The 20,105-nt window shown below is 43.8% G+C and overlaps 1 protein-coding gene across 2 annotated transcripts in view; it reads left to right on the forward strand.

Moving 5' to 3' along the window:
- Positions 1-5,932: 5,932 nt before the first annotated feature.
- The window catches only part of LOC119270726 (probable protein arginine N-methyltransferase 6.2), a 16,747-nt gene continuing 2,574 nt past the window's right edge, over positions 5,933-20,105 (forward strand). The window contains exons 1-10 of one of the 2 annotated variants that reach the window (XM_037552777.1): positions 5,935-6,183; positions 7,124-7,189; positions 7,313-7,381; positions 8,016-8,051; positions 8,422-8,487; positions 8,696-8,764; positions 8,864-8,941; positions 9,121-9,199; positions 9,447-9,541; positions 9,707-9,791. In XM_037552777.1, the coding sequence (XP_037408674.1) occupies positions 5,989-6,183; positions 7,124-7,189; positions 7,313-7,381; positions 8,016-8,051; positions 8,422-8,487; positions 8,696-8,764; positions 8,864-8,941; positions 9,121-9,199; positions 9,447-9,541; positions 9,707-9,791 (838 nt within the window). In that variant the 5' untranslated portion in view covers positions 5,935-5,988. Of the gene's footprint in view, positions 6,184-7,123; positions 7,190-7,312; positions 7,382-8,015; positions 8,052-8,421; positions 8,488-8,695; positions 8,765-8,863; positions 8,942-9,120; positions 9,200-9,446; positions 9,542-9,706; positions 9,792-20,105 lie in introns of both variants that reach the window. The other variant, XM_037552786.1, reaches the window with a different exon arrangement.

Genomic DNA, 20,105 nt, shown 5'->3' on the forward strand with positions numbered 1-20,105 from the left:
GGAGGGGGGAAAAGAGAGAGAGGGGCCGGCCCCCTCTCCTTGTCCTATTCGGACCAAGGGAGGGGAGGAGCGCGCGGCCCATGTTGGGCTGCCTCTTCTCTTTTCCACTAAGGCCCACTATGGCCCATATAGCTCCCAGGGGGTTCCGGTAACCTCCCGGTACTCCGGTAAAATCCCGATTTCACCCGGAACACTTCCGATATCCAAACATAGGCTTCCAATATATCAATCTTTATGTCTCGACCATTTCGAGACTCCTCGTCATGTCCGTGATCACATCCGGGACTCCGAACAAACTTCGGTACATCAAAATGCATAAACTCATAATATAACTGTCATCGTAACCTTAAGCGTGCGGACCCTACGGGTTCGAGAACAATGTAGACATGACTGAGACATGTCTCCGGTCAATAACCAATAGCGGAACCTGGATGCTCATATTGGCTCCTACATATTCTACGAAGATCTTTATCAGTCAGACCGCATAACAACATACGTTGTTCCCTTTGTCATCGGTATGTTACTTGCCCGAGATTCGATCGTTGGTATTCCAATACCTAGTTCAATCTCGTTACCGGCAAGTCTCTTTACTCGTTCTGTAATACATCATCCCACAACTAACTCATTAGTTGCAATGCTTGCAAGGCTTAAGTGATGTGCATTACCGAGAGGGCCCAGAGATACCTCTCCGACAATTGGAGTGACAAATCCTAATATCGAAATACGCCAACCCAACATGTACCTTTGGAGACACCTGTAGAGCTCCTTTATAATCACCCAGTTACGTTGTGACGTTTGATAGCACACAAAGTGTTCCTCCGGCAAACGGGAGTTGCATAATCTCATAGTCATAGGAACATGTATAAGTCATGAAGAAAGCAATAGCAACATACTAAACGATCGGGTGCTAAGCTAATGGAATGGGTCATGTCAATCAGATCATTCACTTAATGATGTGATCCCGTTAATCAAATAACAACTCATTGTTCATGGTTAGGAAACATAACCATCTTTGATTAACGAGCTAGTCAAGTAGAGGCATACTAGTGACACTTTGTTTGTCTATGTATTCACACATGTATTATGTTTCCGGTTAATACAATTCTAGCATGAATAATAAACATTTATCATGATATAAGGAAATAAATAATAACTTTATTATTGCTTCTAGGGCATATTTCCTCCAGCTAGGTGGCTGGAAAACGCGTTTATTCAGCTTTTTATGTTTTATTAATGTTGAAGTGGGCTTTGACCGGTGGTTGACGGGACATTTAATGTTTAATTATGTTTAATTCAGACGCATATGTTTTTAAAATTGTTTTACTAAGTGGGCGTGAAAAAAATGTGTCGACCATCGTTGGATGAGCGGTTGACCCAAACAAAAAAATGAACAATCCAGTCAAGAAAACCAATTTTCCTTTCGCTTCTACTAATACGCTGCCACGTAGTAATCATTAGCTAGAAAAGCAGCATGTTGCATGGGCCACTATACACGCTGGAGCGATACACAAAAGGCAGACTGACACTTCCTCTCTCTCTGATGGGGTCCATCATTTGACCAAGATCCACGATCAATCGGAGGGCTCCGACAGGGTCCATCATTTAACCAAAGTCCATGATCAATCAGAGGGCTTCATTTCATGGGAGCTTAGTAATTGTAGAGATGGCAATAATCCCCACCGCCCTATGGTTGGAGGATGTGTTGGGTGATGTATGTGACCTTGTGGCCAGCGACTTAGGTGTGCTTGATGTTTAATGGAATCAGTTTCCAGTTTCTAAAAAGGAAAAGAAAAAGAAGCAAAGGAGATTGCTTGCGGGAGAGGGGATGTAGACTATTAACAAATAGGGTTCAAATGTGTGCTGATCAAATCACATTCACACCCAATCCTATACCTATCAATACATTCACATATTGGATAAAAATAACCCTCGTTCAAATTAGATTCAAAGTTATCTCATCCATTTTCTATTGAATTTTTTAAGCATGGCAAATAGAACATTTTTTAGGGCAAACTATGTTGTCGCGAGGATGAAAATTTTCTTTAGCAAGCAAATGACGAATGCTAGCAAAAAAAAGAATAATGACAAGGATTTGGCATGCTTGTTAAAATAAATTGCCATCCTCGTGACAGTATAATTTGCCGTAAAAAACATTGTATTTGCCATGCTAAAAAAAATTTGACATTCAATTTATAGCCAACAAAAAAATTACAGAGTAAATTGTATTTCCATCAACTTATCGTGAAGTATGGTTTTTCTCCCTAGACTTTATTTTGGTGTAAACCTTCATCCTTCAACTCTTAATACTAGTTAGATTTAGTCCTTCGCAGTGGCATTTTCGGGTCAAAGTAGGTCTTGACTTTGTTGTCATTGTAACCTTTGCCTCTCAACTCTTAATATTCATAGATTTAGTCTCTCACTCTTCCTCTCTCACGAGCTAACGTCCCATCGAATCCTTTCATCAGTCGGTCCAATTGATGTGCATCTCTCTCTCTCCCTCCCTCCCTCTCTCTCTCTCTCTCTCTCTTTCTCTATCTCTCCACGTGTTAGTTTGATCTATTGTGCCACTAATCTTTGCCTCGAATGCCCCTACCTCCATGAATCCCAGGGTTTAAGATTAGACCTCATTGACGTCCACGTCAAATCTTCTGGAATCTTCCTATTGCTCGTCATGGGCCACCAAGTGGTCCAGGACGGAACCGACAAAGGGGTCTTCAGTCCGGCCCACCCAGTCGGGAGTCCATGTGGTGAGAAGCCCCTTAGCGGGGACATTGTCACCACCTGAAAGCTTCTGTAACCGTCCCAATACTAGCAATGGAAGTATGCCAAATGGGTCGGCCTTTACCAGAACTAAACATTGTAAGGGGTTTGTGTTTTTACGGAAATACTATTGTGATTCCTGTTTGCCGCTCGATGTAGCAAATTGATGCCCAATCGTAGGGGGGAGCAAAAGGAGCGATTTGAACTTGGTCGACTTGTTTTAGCCAGGTTATCTTTCGAGTTTTCCTTGTTTTGCAACCTTTCGGAAGGTTCCAGTCTAGTCAAGGTCTGGTTTTTCAAAAAAAAAACTCCTTTTGTTTCTTTCACCTGTTTTCTTTCCTTTTGTATTTTTCAGGTTTTTTTTCCAAAATAAGTTCAGAATTTTATTTTTTTATTTTTTAAAAGTTTCAAAACGTATTCACGTCTAAAAATGTTTAGTTTTTTAATTTTTCAAAATTTTAAAAACCTCCTTAAAATGACCATTCTCATTTTTTGATGTTTATTCTGAAAAATAAAGAATGGTTGGAATTGAAAAAAAATATTCATGATGTTTTAAAAAATGATTACATTAAAATATTTTAAAATGTTCACATTTTTTAAAAATTGCTATTTTAAAATAAATAGGCATTCATGTTAATTCATATTTATACTTAAATCAATTGTAAAAATGCAACCATGCTACATCCACCGAACCTTACGTATACCGAACGACCAAACATATCTCTGCCACATCTACCAAACTGGGCCGGCCCAGAAATGCATGAACCTGTGTGTTTGCTCGACATATTTCCGCAACGCACGACATATAGGGGCTAAGACTTAGGGCCTCTTTGATTCACAAGATTAAGATGGTCATGCCAATCCTATGAATTTTGGGTTGTTTGTTTGCATCATAGAAAAACAAAGGAATATTTCAAAGAGATTTGAGTCCATGATAGAAAATCGTATGGGAACTACTACAAAGAAATCTATACGAGCAATTCATATAGGGTTCAATCCTATAAATCAAACAACCAACATAGAAAAAAGTTTTGAGGATTCTAATCCTTCAAAATTCCTATGAAAATCCTTTTTTTTGAAAAGGAGGAAAACACCCGGCCTTTGCATCAATCGATGCATGCAACCATATTATTAATAAAAGTGTAACAAAGTTTGAGATCCACAAAAGTTTCACAATCCGATTGCAAAACGAAGATAACATAAAAAAGATGCCACATCCGCCGATAAGGAACAAGCTATGATGCCTCTACACCTAGCCTATTAGTAGCTCGCCATCCACATCCTATGAAAATCCTTTGAATCAAAGAAACCCTTATATCCTACGCAATAAACACAGAATGCGGATTTTTTAACATATCACTCTAGCTCAAGTAGGTCTTATAACTTGATTCCCGAATAGAACAACAAAGAGCTTGTCTACTACTCCCACTTGATTTTGTAGGTGATCTTGGCCCCAAAATGAGCCTAAACATTTGCCCACGCAACAAATACTTGATTTGGTAGGGTGTGGCTATGACTGGCTTGTAGCCAGACAGTAGCTCGCCTTGGGTCAAACCACAACATGTAGTGGGTCGGCCTAGTAGTTAGTTTCCTTTGTTTGCTGGTTACGTTTGTTTTTTCCCTTCTCTTTTTTCTTCTCTTTATACTTCAAAATGTTCCATTAAACTTTTATATATATTTCAAAAATTAATTTGCTTAAACTTTTAGAAACGTTAATTGCATGTTGAAAAGAAGTTCATCAAAGGTCAAATTTTGATTGGGCAATTTTTAAAAAATCATACCATTAAAAAAATGTTTGCATGTTTAAAACAATATGTTTGTGGCATTTTTAAAAATTCATAAAAATATGAAGAATTGTTCACGTAATTTGTAAAAGAGGTTTGTACCATTCAAAAATTCTTCATAACATTTATAAATTTTTCAAGTGATTAAAGATATGTTTTATATTTGTTCATGCAATTTTAGGAAGAAGTTCATAACATATAAAAAATTATTCGTGCCATAAAAAAAATATTGTAACACATAAAAGAATGTTCAAACGTGTGTTTAATTTATTTCCCATGTATTCAGAAAATGTTCAATGTGCATTTGGCAAATGTACAACATTTATTAGGATAAATGTTCAACCTGTATTTGCAAAAGGTTTAACTTGTACCTGCAAAATGTTCAACCTAGATACGTAAAATCTTTAATGTCTTTTTAAAAAGTTGACATGTATTCAAAAATGAAAAGGAACAAAAAAAAGAACAGAAAAAGAAGAAAACAATAGAGGAGAAAATACATAGAAAACACAAAAAGGAAAATACCACGTGGAAGCTTCAGAAATCGGTCTGTCCATAGAAGCTTCCAAAATTCTCTCTACTGGGCTGGCTCACTAAGGCGAATCCTTGAGTTGACGCTCCCCATGTCTCACTTACTTCAAGATGAACATTACCTAAAAAAGAATACCTTACTTCAAGATGAACAAAATTTTGAACATATGGATCCTTTGAATGGTATGAACAGTTTTATAAAACTGTTTAAAAAATATTTATGTTGCATAATTCTTTTACAATGTCATAAACACATTTTTTAAATTTGCAAACATTTTTAAATGTATTGAACATTTTTTGGGTAATATGAACATAATTTAAAAATTACACGAACAAAATCTACATTATACGAATTTTTTTATGATGCACTAAAATTTATAAAATTTAGTTAATTAACTTTTGAAATATAATATATTTTTAAATATTTAAAAAGTAATAATCAAAAAGTAGGTTCTTATGAAAAAAGACAAAAAAAGAAATCCCTCTATAAAGAAATGTAAGACTTTCTAAATCACTACTTATGTGTAATATTTTTTTTTGAGAGAGTACGTAATGCAACTTTTTTTTTTGAGGGGTAAAGCCAATTTATTCATCGAAGTCCACAGAGTGTGAGATACAAGCCGGAGCCTGGGGTTGGCCTAACCAGATGTGGCGCCCCGGCCCTAGCGAGAGTGAATATTTGACAAGTTTATGTGCAACTGTTTTTTTTTGAGAAATATGTGCAACCGTTGACGTGATGGAGCACTGTGTAGCAGATGCGCGTCGCGCTGGGCCTGAGTTTCTGTCTCGCAATAGGCGGGACCTCCAGACATGGTAACGGGCCCGTTAGATCATCTGAGCACGAGAGAGCCCACGTGAGGAATCTGAATTCCGGAGCAGTAGTTCGCCCTCTCCATTCCCACTCGCGACAGCCCCGATGTTCGCCGGCGGCGAGGACGGCAACGGCCATCTGCCGCGGCCGCGCAGGCCGCGGCGCGTCGGCGGCATGGGATCTCCTCCGGGCCAGGCGGCCTCGGCTCTGCCGCACCCCGCGCCGCCCCCCTGCACCGACTACGACATGGCCTATTTCAAGGCCTACTCCCACATCGGCGTCCACGAGGAGATGCTCAAGGTAACGCGTGCACGAGCACACACTTTCTCAATTCTCCCTCTATGATATATGCTCCGTATTTGATGGAGGATTGGCCGCCTGCCTGTACTTGCTATTGCATCTGTGGAGTTAGGGTTTTGTTTACTACGGGCAGCGATCTGTGGACCGAGTCCACGGGATCGTCTCCATCGAACAAATAAGGATGTCCGAGGTTCCTTACAGTTCCACCACCTGCGAGGATGTGACCTAGTGTTAGCATTGGTTCAGTTAGTGTGTCGTGTATAAGCTCGCATAGTTAGGGCTGTTTATTGACTAAGTAGACATCGCATGAATAATGTTCTTGCACGAGGAGATGGGTGGTTAAAATGTTTACAATCATGCTCCACGAGAAGATGGGTAGCTTAAATGTTTATGATCATGCTCCGTGTGGATCTGAAGTTTTGTTTGGCTTTGCCATGTAAAAGATTATGACCACTGTTTGAATCACTTATAACACAACATAAGCCACACAAAGAAATAATGGACATGCCACAGTTTTTTTTTTGGTTTGTCAGGAAAATTAACAAGAAAAACAATGCGTCATTATTCTGAATGGAGGAGCTAGCATAACACTGTTGTTGCCCAAATGCTATGATCAGATGCTAGCATTGTTTGTTGTTTGTCGCGCACCTGGAAATTCAGATGTTGTTATCTGGTAATTTGTTAATGTAAGCTACTAACCTTACGACCTGGCGTGCATTGGTAGAGAGTGATGTGCAGCTGCTGCTATGCTTACACAGAGTGCCACAGACTTTACACCTATTGAAAAAAGATTTCTCAGAATACACTAATTACACCAGTTTTTTTTTGAGCTTTATGTTGTGTTGGTGATTTCAGTAGCATCTCTGGATTGCTTAGGTCTCAAGATAATGCAACATCATCATTCTTGAATTAGTATTAATCTTGAGATTGCTAATTTCAGGATCATGTGAGGACTAATACTTACAGAAATGCTATCATGCACCACAAAGATCTAATTTCAGGCAAGGTCAGAGTTGCTTACAGTTTGTATGCTTACTGGACTACATGATATTCTTGGATAGATACCAAACAGGATACAGCTTTCTGTTCACTCAATTAACTCATGAATGGCTGAAGTTTCAATTTTCAGGTCGTATTGGATGTTGGCTGCGGCACTGGCGTTCTTTCTATATTTTGTGCTTTTGCTGGTGCCACTCGGGTAACTTAAGTAATTAATTATTAGCTGGACACCTATCTAAGTGTCCCTTTCTATATTGATGTTAAGTATGTTTCGAATCTTTGTTGCTCCTCAAGCCTTTTCCTCATTTTGTTCTTTTCTTTCTGTATAAGTTGGTCGCTTAGTGAATTCACACTAAGCAGATATTGATCAGTTTTTTAATCACGGTGTAATTTGTTTTTCTGTGGATCTTAGCTGTCCATTTGTGAACATATCTGACAAAAAAAAATGATATTCTAAAGAGAGAACACAGGAGCAAACTCTTTCACCAAAAAAATAAAAAGAGATTAGCACCAGATAGTCATTTAAAAAGCTGCATCAATGCACGCATTGATAATTTGATCTGTACCATAAGATCTATTGTACCCATTGTTTACCAATACTAGTAGCCTCCATGCTTACACTTTTTTGTGCTTTGAATCATCTTTCATTCGATTGCAGCAATTTAGCCCTTTCTTTTGCAATAAGACACATATATGCTATATTGCTGTGTAATAATAATTATTACGGGTTCATTTTGCAATGTTGCTAATTCATTTTATGATGTGGATGGCAGATTGCCTGTTTTCCATTAATATTTAATTTTTAATTAATCTACTGAGTTTATTGTGTTCAGGTCTATGCAGTCGATGCAAGTGATATTGCGTTACAGGTATATCCTCCCCTCTTGGTTTTTCCTTTATGGTTGAGATTGCAAAACTACAAGTAATTTAATAAACTAGTGCTGCACCCCAACTCTTATACTGTGTGCTACTTGAAAGCTAAATGCAACATGGAGGGAAGCCCCTTATGATCAAATAAATACATTTTTCTTAGAATAGTGATAAATACTTAGTAGCTTGAAAAGTGGTGCTAGGCAAGTTCCCTTGCTTGATCTGCTACCATACTATCTGCTAATAATATGTATGTTTGTGAAATGCTTTTGCAATTTCTTTAATATGCATTTTTTACTTTCATTGTTTTATGATTTGCTTCTACAAATTTAATGCTGATTCCATTTCCTTCAATCTAAATGTGTTTAGGCAATGGAAATTGTGAGGGAAAATGAGCTGTCTGACAAAGTCATTGTTTTGCATGGACGAATCGAGGTACACCTTTTCTTGCCATTTCTGTCATAACTATTTCATCACCTTTTGCATGTACCTAAAACTTTATTTTATGAAAGGTTGAAACATTATCTTTCTTGTAGATTATAGCCAATTATAATATCTTGATTGTAGTTGCTTTAGCATCCTTAAACTAATATTTGAGGCCTTCAGCGTTATGGAAGTTGACTGCTATAATATTCAAATGCAGGATGTCGAAATTGAAGAAAAAGTTGATGTCATTATATCTGAATGGATGGGCTATATGCTTCTCTATGAGGTTCTATAAATATATTGTTTGTGCAGTTGGACTTATTCAACACATCACTTTACATCTGCCCGATATGTGAAATCTGAAATATAGTCATGTTGATTGTAGAGTATGCTGGGGAGCGTAATTTTTGCTAGGGATAAATGGCTTAAGCCAGGGGGTCTTATTCTTCCATCTCATGCGTCGGTAAGTGTTTCCGCAAAATGTTACTCCCTCCGTTCCATATTAAGTGTCGCTGATTAAGTACAAAGTTGTACTAAATCAGCAACACTTAATATGGAACAGAGGGAGTATGTAGCAATGATTTGGTTGAGACATTGATTGAAAAATTGCTTGGCTGACATAAACAAGTAATCGTGCTGCAGCTTTATCTTGCGCCTATTACAAATTCGCACAGATATCAGGATAGTATTTACTTCTGGCGAGATGTATATGGTATAAAAAGTAAGTTCATTGTCCTTTGTATATGTTCTCTTAATAACTACTCCCTCCGTCCCATAATATAAGAGCGTTTTTGTCGAAAACACTCTATATTATGGGACGGAGGGAGTAGTATAGATTCCTTAAATATGAGGAGACTTAGTTGCTTGTTCGTAATGTGCCAATAGCTTCCTAAGTTAGCTTGACATGGAAGCTAATTATTGTTTCTCATTCTCAGATTAATCTGTAATTTATTCTTTGCTTGATTCAGTGTCCTGTATGATGCCTCTTGCAAAACAATGCACATTCATGGAGCCTTCTGTTGAGACAATTAGTGGCGAGAATGTTTTGACATGGCCAACGGTGGTGAGATATTTGTTGCTGAACTGTGTATTCTTCTCTGCTTGACATCTGCTTTGCACACATATCACCCTCGGACTTTGCGTATAAATTAGTTCCTGTTTGTGTAGCTCTACATTTTTATGTAAGCTGAACTATTTTTTAGTACAACTTACTGGATCCCTTGAACAGGTTGCACAAGTGGATTGCTATACCATACAAGCTCCAGATCTTGAAACTATTACCGCTGCATACAAGTTTACCTCAATGTTGCAAGGTAAGTTGTATTTCATTCTTTTTACATTCGAGGTAGATACACATGGTGAAACATATTCATGATTTCATCTAGTAAATTTGCACAGCTAGGTTTCTACTGATAGTATGATATACTCCCTCTGTAAACAAATATAAGACGTTTTATAGACTTGACACAAGTATCTAAAACATCTTATATTTGTTTACAGCGGTTGTGTATTTTAATCTGTGGAGTCCTCGAGCTAATGATCGTGCCAGGTCTGTTTGAGAGGACTTAAGCTTGATCACTCTAAGACAGTGCTGCTGTTAGAGAGGCTTTTTGATAAGCTGTGGGATGTTTCTGTTGATAGAACAAGCTTCCTGCAGAAGCGGAAAACCCACTATATAAGGCGTACCGGAAAAGTGTTACTGTCAGGACCCCGACTCAATGCCACATCGATCTAGCATGTAACACCTCATATCACTTTGCGGCCTCACGCACGGTATTCCCACGGGTGTCGCCTTACCTTTGCCCGGGACCGTTTGCGCCTTTTGGCACACGTATATGACAGTGTCGCTAGCATCCATATGATAAGGAGCCCGGGCTGACATGGCTAGTCGTAAACCCAAAGCGGCACAGACTTACAGGGACAGGCATCCATGACCCAGCATCGAGTGAATCCAGGCTGTAGCACTGGGCTAGCAGGACTCCGGTGAACCGGGCTGTAGCGGGCTAACAGGACTCCGGTATTCACCGCGTGACATTTCCCCGAAGGGACAGACACAGGAACGAAGAAGGACACATGCCGGCCAGCCTAAGTGTTCCGGAGCAGTAGCAAGCTACCATGGCTCGGTGGAAACACTAGGAGACATTTCCCCGTAAGAGAGGCTACTAAAGATAAACAACTAGATGGTCAGATCCCACACATACCAAGCATTTCAATAACATACACACAATATGCTCGATATGTGCAAATACAACATGGCATCACAACATGACTCTATGACTCAAGTAATCTATTCAATAGGCTCCGAGGAGCGAGATATTACAAACATGGGTCTCATGACCCAACATTCAGAGCATACAAATCAAGCACAAGCGGAAGCTATCATGTCTGAGTACAGACATCTATAAATGAAAAAGGCTGAGAAGCCTGACTATCTACCAGATCCTGCCGAGGGCACAAGATCGTAGCTGAGGTAACAAGCTAAACGTCGAAGTCCAAGCGGAACTACTAGTGAGACTGAAGTCTCTCTGCAAAACATAAAATAGGCAAACGTGAGTACAAATGTACCCAGCAAGACTTACATCAGAACTAACTACATATGCATCATTATCAACAAAGGGGTGGTGGGGTTTAACTGCAGCAAGCCAGCTTGACTCGGTGGCTATCCTAAACTACGACTGCAAGCGACTCTTTTGAGGTGGCGCACACGAGTCCACATATTCACCATATCAATACACCACTATGGATCCGCTCCCGTCTCCCTACGAGAACGCCATCCATAGCACTCACGCTTATCTTGCGTATTTTAGAGTATCCACTTTCACTTGTCTATGAACTGATATAAGCAACCCAGAAGTCCTTTTCCGCGGACACGGCTATTCGAATAGATTAGGTTAACCCTGCAGGGGTGTACTTCTTCACACACGCTCTCACCACTTACCGCCGTTTACACGACATGTACTCGACAACCTTCAAGCGGAAGCCCAACGTGGGTGTCGGCCACGACCTACCTAATCACCTAAGTCTCTAGTCCAGGTTTATCGCCTATTCGGGTTCCATCCATGAGGAGATCCGGCCGGAGTTTCGCTCACAGCCCCAAACGATGTGAACAGGGTTCCCGAGACACCAAACGGGCGCCCGGTACACCGTGCCACGTGCCTACCGCATCACAGCCCACCCCTACGGTCAGCGCTGCCCACGGCCTCCAGCATACTACAAACACCAGAAACTACTTGCAACTCCTGGACAGAGGACAAGGGTGATCAAGAAGCCGAGAGGGTCCATTGGTTTCGGGCCCAATGCGTGGTAGTAGCTGAATCATGGATCACAAACACAGAACTCAGTTCCTGAGGACGGCTGCAATGAGACAACCCACCATGTACTCCTACATGGCCTCTCACCGCTACCTTTACCAAATCGTGTTCACACACTTAGCTCACACACAGTAGGACAGGTTCACACGCCTCTGATTCATCCCCGATGAATCAGACCCGACTCAACTCTAAGCAATAGCAGGCATGACAAACAAACATGAATGAGTAGGCACATCAGGGCTCAAACAACTCCTACTCATGCTAGTGGGTTTCATCTATTTACTGTGGCAATGACAGGTCATGCAAAGGACAAAGGGGTTCAGCTACCGCAGCAAGTAACAGATGAATCGGTGTTGTCTTAATGCAGTAAAAGAGAGCAGGAGCGAGAGAGTAGGATTGTATCGGAATGAACAAGGGGGTTTTGCTTGCCTGGCACTTTTGAAGATAACATTGAGTCTTCATCAGTGTCAACGATCACATCATCGGTATCACGTCTATCGAGAGGGGACAAATACCGGCAACACAGAAGGGAACACAATCAATGCAATGCACAATATGATGCATGATCATGACATGGCAAAATGAATGTGTTTTGAGCCAATGCAACTAGCAACAGATTAAATGAAGTTGGTTTGAATACAAGATTCAAATTCAAACTCCATATGTGATTATTTAAATGCCCTTTATTTGATTTGTGCTAAACAGCAGCTATAAGTTGTTCTAACATGCATGAAAATGGTACAGATGGATTCCTTGAATTTTTCTGATAATTTTTCATATATAAATTATTTAATTTGGAGTTACGGTTAATTTTCTATGAATTTTAGAAGTTTATATTCATTTTCTGGAATTTCAGAATTAAATTAAATCCAGAAAACATTACTGCGTCAGCATGACGTTGGCATGACGTCAGCAAGTCAACAGGGGCCGGCTCGGGTCAAACCTGACGTGTGGGGTCCACACGTCAGTGGCACAGGGGCTAATCCCGCGTTGACTCGGGCTTTGACCCGCTACGGGGCCCGCTGTCAGTGTCACAGGGTTAGTTAGCAGGGTCATTAGCCCCTAACGACGACGCCACGTCAGCACGCCGGAGACCAGCCGACGGCGACCACAGAACACGGCGGGGCACGCCGGACTTGCGCTAGAGGCGTCAGTTTGGCGCGCTGAGGGCACCAGGGGATGGCCCTTGCTCCCGCGCATCCAGAGGACCGAGTGTGAGGTCGTGGGGTCGCCGGAACTCATGCCGGCGACGAGCTTTGGCGGCGATGGTGTTCGGTGGTGCTCGGGCGCGTCGCTACGGTGCATCAGTGAGCAAATGGAGAGGCTGGGCAGCACCTGCTAGACATGGGGAGCACTAAGAGCAGCTCAGTGAGGCCAGGGGAGCACGGAGGCTATGCGTGCAGCAGCAATGGCGGACGGTGGCTTCGATGCTCGTGGGGAACGGCGCTACGGCACGGAGGGGAGCATGCTGAGTTAGGGGAGAGGGTCAGTGACTCACGGCGATGACGAGGGGACGGTCCGGAGCCGGCGAATTTGACGAAGATGGCCGGCGGTCCCGAGGTTGAAGAAGGCATCGAGGGCGGTGTTGTGGCACGTCCGGGGCCTCGTGGCTCGTTGAGGAGGTAGAGGGAGGACCGGCGGAGCTTCCTGGGGCGTCGGTGAGCCGTGGGGTGGCCGGTAGCCACGGTGGCTCTCGTCGGTGGCGGCGGCTCCGTTCGGTCGCGGGAGGGGAAACAGAGGAGCGAGGGGGAGGGAGGTCCAGAGAGCGAGGGAGAAGTGAGAGGGGGTCGGGGCTGCGTGGCGTCGCGGGAGGGACCAGGGAAGGAGGAGGCAGCCAGGCAGGGAGGAGGTGGCCTCCTCGGCCGCGCGCGTGCGAGCACGCAGCTGCTCCCACTGGCAAGAGGAAGACGACAGGGGGGAGTAGCGGTGGCGGGCTGGGCCGGTTCTGGTGGGCTGCACGGGTGAGGCCAGGTAAGTCCTTCTCTCGCTCTCTTTTATTTTTTTCTTCTGTTTTGTTTTATTTAATTTCGTTTTGCCACTGTTTTGAATTTTAAACAAATTCAAACAATGCCAAAAACTCCTCTGAATAATTTTATTTGGCTAGATGGACTTTTCCAAAAGCTCATAAAATATTTCAGGGGTATTTGAAATTATATTCTAATTATATGAATATAATTCAAATTCAAATAGCTAATGATTTAAATTCAAAGTCCCAAAAATAAATCCTTAAAAATGTTCAATATTTTGGTTGGGACCAGAACCCTTACCAAAAATTATCAAACATTTAAGAAGAGCCTTTTGGAGCAATGAATGAGATTTCTAGGGTTTTTGCCCCTCTTTTATTTAGGGTTTTGAGGCTTCCAATATTCCTCAATTCAAGTTTCAAAAATATAGACATGATGCACACATGAAGCTAGCCTAGAGCAATGCCAGAAGCTAGGGATGTGACAGTTACCTAGATTCTTACTGAAGTCAGGAATCTATTTCCTGTGTGTGAACCTATTGCAGCAAGGTGGCAATTCTTAGCAGCTTCAGGTAGCTAGCTGGTGTTAAGGATGTATGGTGATAAGTAATCACATCTCTTTAGGGTCTCGTTGAGTTGCATTTTCGTCGGGCACACAGATATAGAAGTTGTAAGATTGAAAACCCACAAAAGAGAATGGCCATGGTACCCTCCATTACATGCTCTGGAACGATGATAAATGATGTTTGTTTCAGTACTGATACATACATGCAAAGATAGACTACATACAATTTATGTGCATATTTTTTATCTTGTGGTAGAGCAAGAAATTGCCAGGCCCTGTTCAGATAGTGTCACTTGAAATTATTAATGCAAATTACACCGAAGATACATTTTTTTCTATAGAGTTACTGAAGACATGCGAAAGAAAACAGCACAATCTTGGGTACAGTTGTACTCCTTGAATTATTTTTTCTTGTCTTTTTCATCTGCATGGAAATCTAAATATGTAATGCTAAGAGCATCAACAGCTGGACTGGTCAAATTTTGTTAGGAATAAGCAACTTGTCTTTCCATGAGGCCATAGGCCGATATATATATACATGTACAGGTGTGGAACATATGCAGGAAACCCCTCATACAACGGGATAAATACAAAGGGGTACATGACTTATATTATAACTCTAACACCCCCCCTCAAACTCATGGTGGATGAACAACACTGAGTTTGGAGAGATAAAAGCCATGTTGTGCTCTAGTCTGAGCCTTTGTCAGGAAATCCGCCAACTGTAACTCGGAAGGCACATACTGAAGAGCAATAACCTGATCCTGCACAGCAGCACGCACATAGAAAGCATCAACACCAATATGCTTGGTGAGCTCATGCTTCACAGGATCGCGTGCAATGCTGATAGCACCTGTACTGTCAGATAGAAGCAGAGTCGGTGTAGTGACAGAAACACCAAAATCCTGAAGTAACCACTGTAACCAAGTCACCTCTGCCGTCAAAAGAGCCATTGCTCGCAACTCAGCCTCGGCACTCGAACGGGAAACTGCAAGCTGTTTCTTCGTCTTCCAGGCAATGAGAGAACCACCAAGAAAAACACAGTAAGCAGAAAGTGAACGGCGATCGGAAGGATCACTAGCCCACGTAGCATCCGAATAGGCCTGGAGCTGTAAAGAACTGGAGCGAGGAAAGAATAGACGGTGAGAGATCGTGCCTCGAAGATATCGAAGAACACGAAGGAGATGACTATAGTGAACCGAGGTGGGGGCAGAGACAAACTGACTCAGAATATGAACCGGATAAGATATGTCCGGACGAGTGACAGCTAGATAGACAAGACTGCCAACAAGATGACGATAACGCGTCGGATCAGGGAGAGGATCACCATCAGTAGCACGGAGGTGAACATTGAGCTCCATAGGAGTCTCAACAACGCGCTCGTCAGTAAGAGCAGCACGAGCAAGAAGATCCTGGATATACTTTTCCTGGGATATAAAAAAGCCATCAGAGGTAGAAGAGACTTCAATCCCAAGAAAGTAGCGAAGAGGTCCAAGATCAGACATAAGAAACTGCTCACTAAGACGGGCCTTTACAAAGGCAATATACTCGGGATCATCTCCCGTGATGATCATGTCATCAACATAAAGAAGAAGAAGGGTCCGACCACGAGGAGAAAGGTGAATAAACAATGCGGGATCATGAGCACTTGCTAAAAAACCAGCAGCAGTGATCACAGAGGCAAAGCGCTCAAACCAGGCGCGGGGGGCTTGCTTAAGGCCATAGAGAGAGCGACGAAGACGACATACCATGCCATCAGGAACAGAATACCCAGGTGGTGGCTGCATGTACACCTCCTCACGCAGCTCACCATTAAGAAAGGCATTCTTAACATCAAGCTGAGATATAGACCAGTGGCGTGCAGAGGCAACGGCAAGAAGGGTACGAACAGTGGTCATATGAGCCACAGGAGCAAAAGTCTCGTCATAATCACGACCATGCTCCTGCTGAAAACCACGAGCCACAAGACGAGCTTTGTGACGCTCAAGAGAACCATCGGAGCGAGTCTTAACCTTGTAGACCCACTTACAAGTGATCGGACGGACTCCGGGAGGAAGAGAAACAAGATCCCAAGTACCAGTGCGTTCAAGAGCAGCAATCTCCTCTGCCATCGCAAACTGCCATTCAGGATGAACAACAGCCTGACGGTAAGAAGTCGGCTCAAGAACAGCAGCACCAGCGGTGGGAAATCCAAAGCGATCAACAGGCGGACGAGGACGAGAACGCAAGCCATAAGTAGGCTGAGAGGAAGATGACGACCCATCCACAGAGGCATCAACTGGTCGTGGACGACGAGTGTAATGCTGAGGAAGAGATGGAATAATAGAAGGAGGAATCGACAAGGTAGAATCAGGGGGTGGCGACGAAGAAGTCACCGGAGATGAAGGTGTAGAATCCGGTGACAAACTGGGAGAGGAAACCGGGGAGGAAGTCACCGGAGATGAGGGTGGAGAACCAGGTGACATGCTAGGTGAGGAAACCGGGGAGGATGGTGGTTGCAAGTCAACTAGATGTGAAGAGGAAGTAGAACAGAGAGGTACAGTGTCGGCAGGGGTGATAAGTGAGTCAGGAAAAGTGAGGAAAGAGATATCCTGCACTGAAAAAGTCGAGGAAGATGGGCGTGGGTAGAAGGGACGAGACTCTTCAAAAGTCACATCTCGAGAGATACGCATCCGACGACCACTAGGATCCCAACAACGATAGCCCTTATGCTCATCACTGTAGCCTAAGAAGACACACTCAACAGACTGAGCGGTCAGTTTGGTGCGTTCGTGAGGGGCAAGAAGAACATAGCAAACACAACCAAACGAGCGAAGCATCGAATAATCGGGAGAACGATCAAAAAGTCGCTCGAAAGGAACACCACCCTGTAGAGCAGCGGAAGGCTGTATATTGATAAGATAGGTGGATGTGGAGACGGCCTCAGCCCAAAAATGAGGCGGGAGAGAGGCAGCAATCATCAATGCACGAGCCGTCTCAAGAAGATGTCGATGCTTTCGCTCAGCCACACCATTCTGAGCATGAGCACCAGGACAAGAGAATTGAGAGAGAGTCCCGTGCTCAGCAAGAACACCACGCAACATCTTAGAGATATACTCGCCAGCAGAGTCAGCACGAAAAACACGAATGGGTGAAGAGAACTGAGTATGAACCATGGCAGCAAAACGCTTATAAATAGACAACACCTCAGAACGAGAAGTCATGAAATAAAGCCATGTGTAACGAGAGAAATCATCTATGAAAATAATATAGTATTTATGACCACCTTTCGAAGCGAAAGGGGCCAGACCCCATACATCAGAATGGACTAAATCGAAAGGACGCTTAGACACGGACTCACTATGTGAATATGGTAACTGAATCTGCTTGCCAAGACGACAACCCTGACACTCTAAAGAGACATCTCCTGAGACAGACCCCAGAAGGCCTCGACGAACTAAAGAAGACAACCGAGAACCACACAGATGACCAAGTCGATGATGCCACTGCTGGAAAGAACCAGTGACGGAGGCAACAGAAGCGGGAGAACCGGCGATGGTGGTGGCAGCAGAAGGAACATGAAGCCAGTCCAACTCCCAAAGACCCTGAGAATCACGGCGGCGAGGGCCAGCCCCAACCAGAGTGTGCGTATGACGGTCCTGGACAGAACAAGAGTCAACGTCAAGGATAACGCGACAACCAGAATCCGTAAGTTGACCAGCAGAAAACAAATTCATGGTAAGTCGAGGAACATGAGCAACATCAGGAACAGAATAAGGAGTAGTAAGATTGCCTCTACTAGCAACAGAAAGGGGAGTACCATCAGCAGTGAGGACATGAATAGGAGAATCGAGTGATCTAAGAGAGGACAAAATGGAAGAATGAGAAGACATATGAAAAGAAGCTCCAGAGTCCAGAACCCATGAGGATGTACCTGACTGTGTAGAGGGTGATCGCTCAGTGCGGGAAGCATCAGTCACAGAACCAGCAGTACCCGTCGAGGAAGAACCTGAAGCCGCAAGCAGACGCTTAAGTCTCAGAATATCCTGCTCAGTCAAAGCAATGGCTGAAGCTGTCGAGGTAGATGATGAAGTCCCTGAAGATGATGATCGAGCCTTGCGCAGGTGTTTCTTCTTCGTGTAGCACTGAGACTCAAGATGACCATCATTGTTGCAATAGGCGCAATGTGGACGGGGGCGACCTGAGCCTCCAGAAGGAGTGGGCAAGAGCGGCGGAGCACTCGAGCGAGAAGGGGTCGGTGGAGCAAGTGGCGTAGAAGCACGAGTAGTAAGCACAGAGGGAACCTCCAGCAAACCAGCACCACGTAAGCGAGTCTCCTCAGCACGAATCTCAGAAAGCGCCTCCATGAGAGAAATACGGCCACGAGCAAACAACTGAGCACGCCGGGGCTCAAACTCCTTACGGAGCCGAGACAAGAACTCATAGACGCGATGAAACTCCAAATTAGCCTGGACAGCCTGGCAACAGGGGCAGGTACGACACCCAGCACTACGAAGAGAATCAAGCTGGCGCCAGATAGCAGAACTCTGTGCATAGAAGTCATCAACAGAAGAGTCACCCTGCTGAAGAGCATGCTCCTGACGGACCACAGAGAGGTATAAGGCATCACCAGAGGGCTGATAGCGCTCACGAAGACGGGTCCACATCTCAAAGACAGTAGAAAGACCCAGAAATTCAGAGGCAAACTGAGGCAGAACACTAGCAGTGAGAACAGCGGCAGCACGAGCATCATCATCAAGCCACTGGGTGTAAACAGACAGAGCACCATGATACGTCTGAAGAGCCTCCTCATAAGCCAAAACCCTCTCATCATAAGCACAATCAGCAGCATCATCAGCAACCTTAGCCGCATCCTTGGCGGCCTGATTAGCATCCGTAGGAAGAACCGATGGAGTTGGCGGAGTAGGGGCCACCGGAGGAACTGGACGTGGCGGACAGCAGACCTCGCCAGAAAGAACACCCCAAAGACGGATGCCACGCATGTGAATGCGCATGAAGCCAGTAAACTCGGTGTAGTTAGTACCATCAAAGATCACCGGACAGCGAGGAACAGCAACATAGCCCGATGCAGCAGACATTTCTTTTCTTTCTTTCTTTCTTTCTTTTTTCTTTTTAGCAGAGATCGATGAAGAGGCAGTTGGCAATCGGCGGCTGAAGAACCGCAGAGTCAAGGGCCGGCGGCAGCTGCGTTGATTGGAGCCAGGAGCAGGAGATCAGACCGGCTCTGATCTGAGTCCACACCGGATCAGGCCGGCTGGGATCAGGCCAGCTGGGAGCGATCCTGCCTGGGAGCGATCCTGCCTGGGAACGAGGAGCTGGAGAGGAAGAGCGGGCCGGCTGGGATCGCTCCTGCCTGGAGAACGAGGAGCGGGAGAGGACGATCGGGCCGGCTGGGAGCGATCTGAGCTGAGATCGAGGAGCCGGACGGAGATCGAGGAGCCCAGACGAGATCGATCCGATCCGATCGGGAGAGAGAGATAAGCCAGAAGAGATCAATAGCACGAGTTGCAGCGTGCAAAAAATTGACCTAGCTCTAATACCATGTTAGGAATAAGCAACTTGTCTTTCCATGAGGCCATAGGCCGATATATATATACATGTACAGGTGTGGAACATATGCAGGAAACCCCTCATACAACGGGATAAATACAAAGGGGTACATGACTTATATTATAACTCTAACAAAATTTGACCCTCTATACGTCCGCAGCCGCGTCCGTAGATAGTGACTGATCACCCCTCATATCTCCCCGTTCGCAACCGCGCCCTCAAACTCAAATTTGCCCCC

Source organism: Triticum dicoccoides, chromosome 1A, assembly GCF_002162155.2.
Source record: "Triticum dicoccoides isolate Atlit2015 ecotype Zavitan chromosome 1A, WEW_v2.0, whole genome shotgun sequence".
NCBI classification, from domain to species: domain Eukaryota; kingdom Viridiplantae; phylum Streptophyta; class Magnoliopsida; order Poales; family Poaceae; genus Triticum; species Triticum dicoccoides.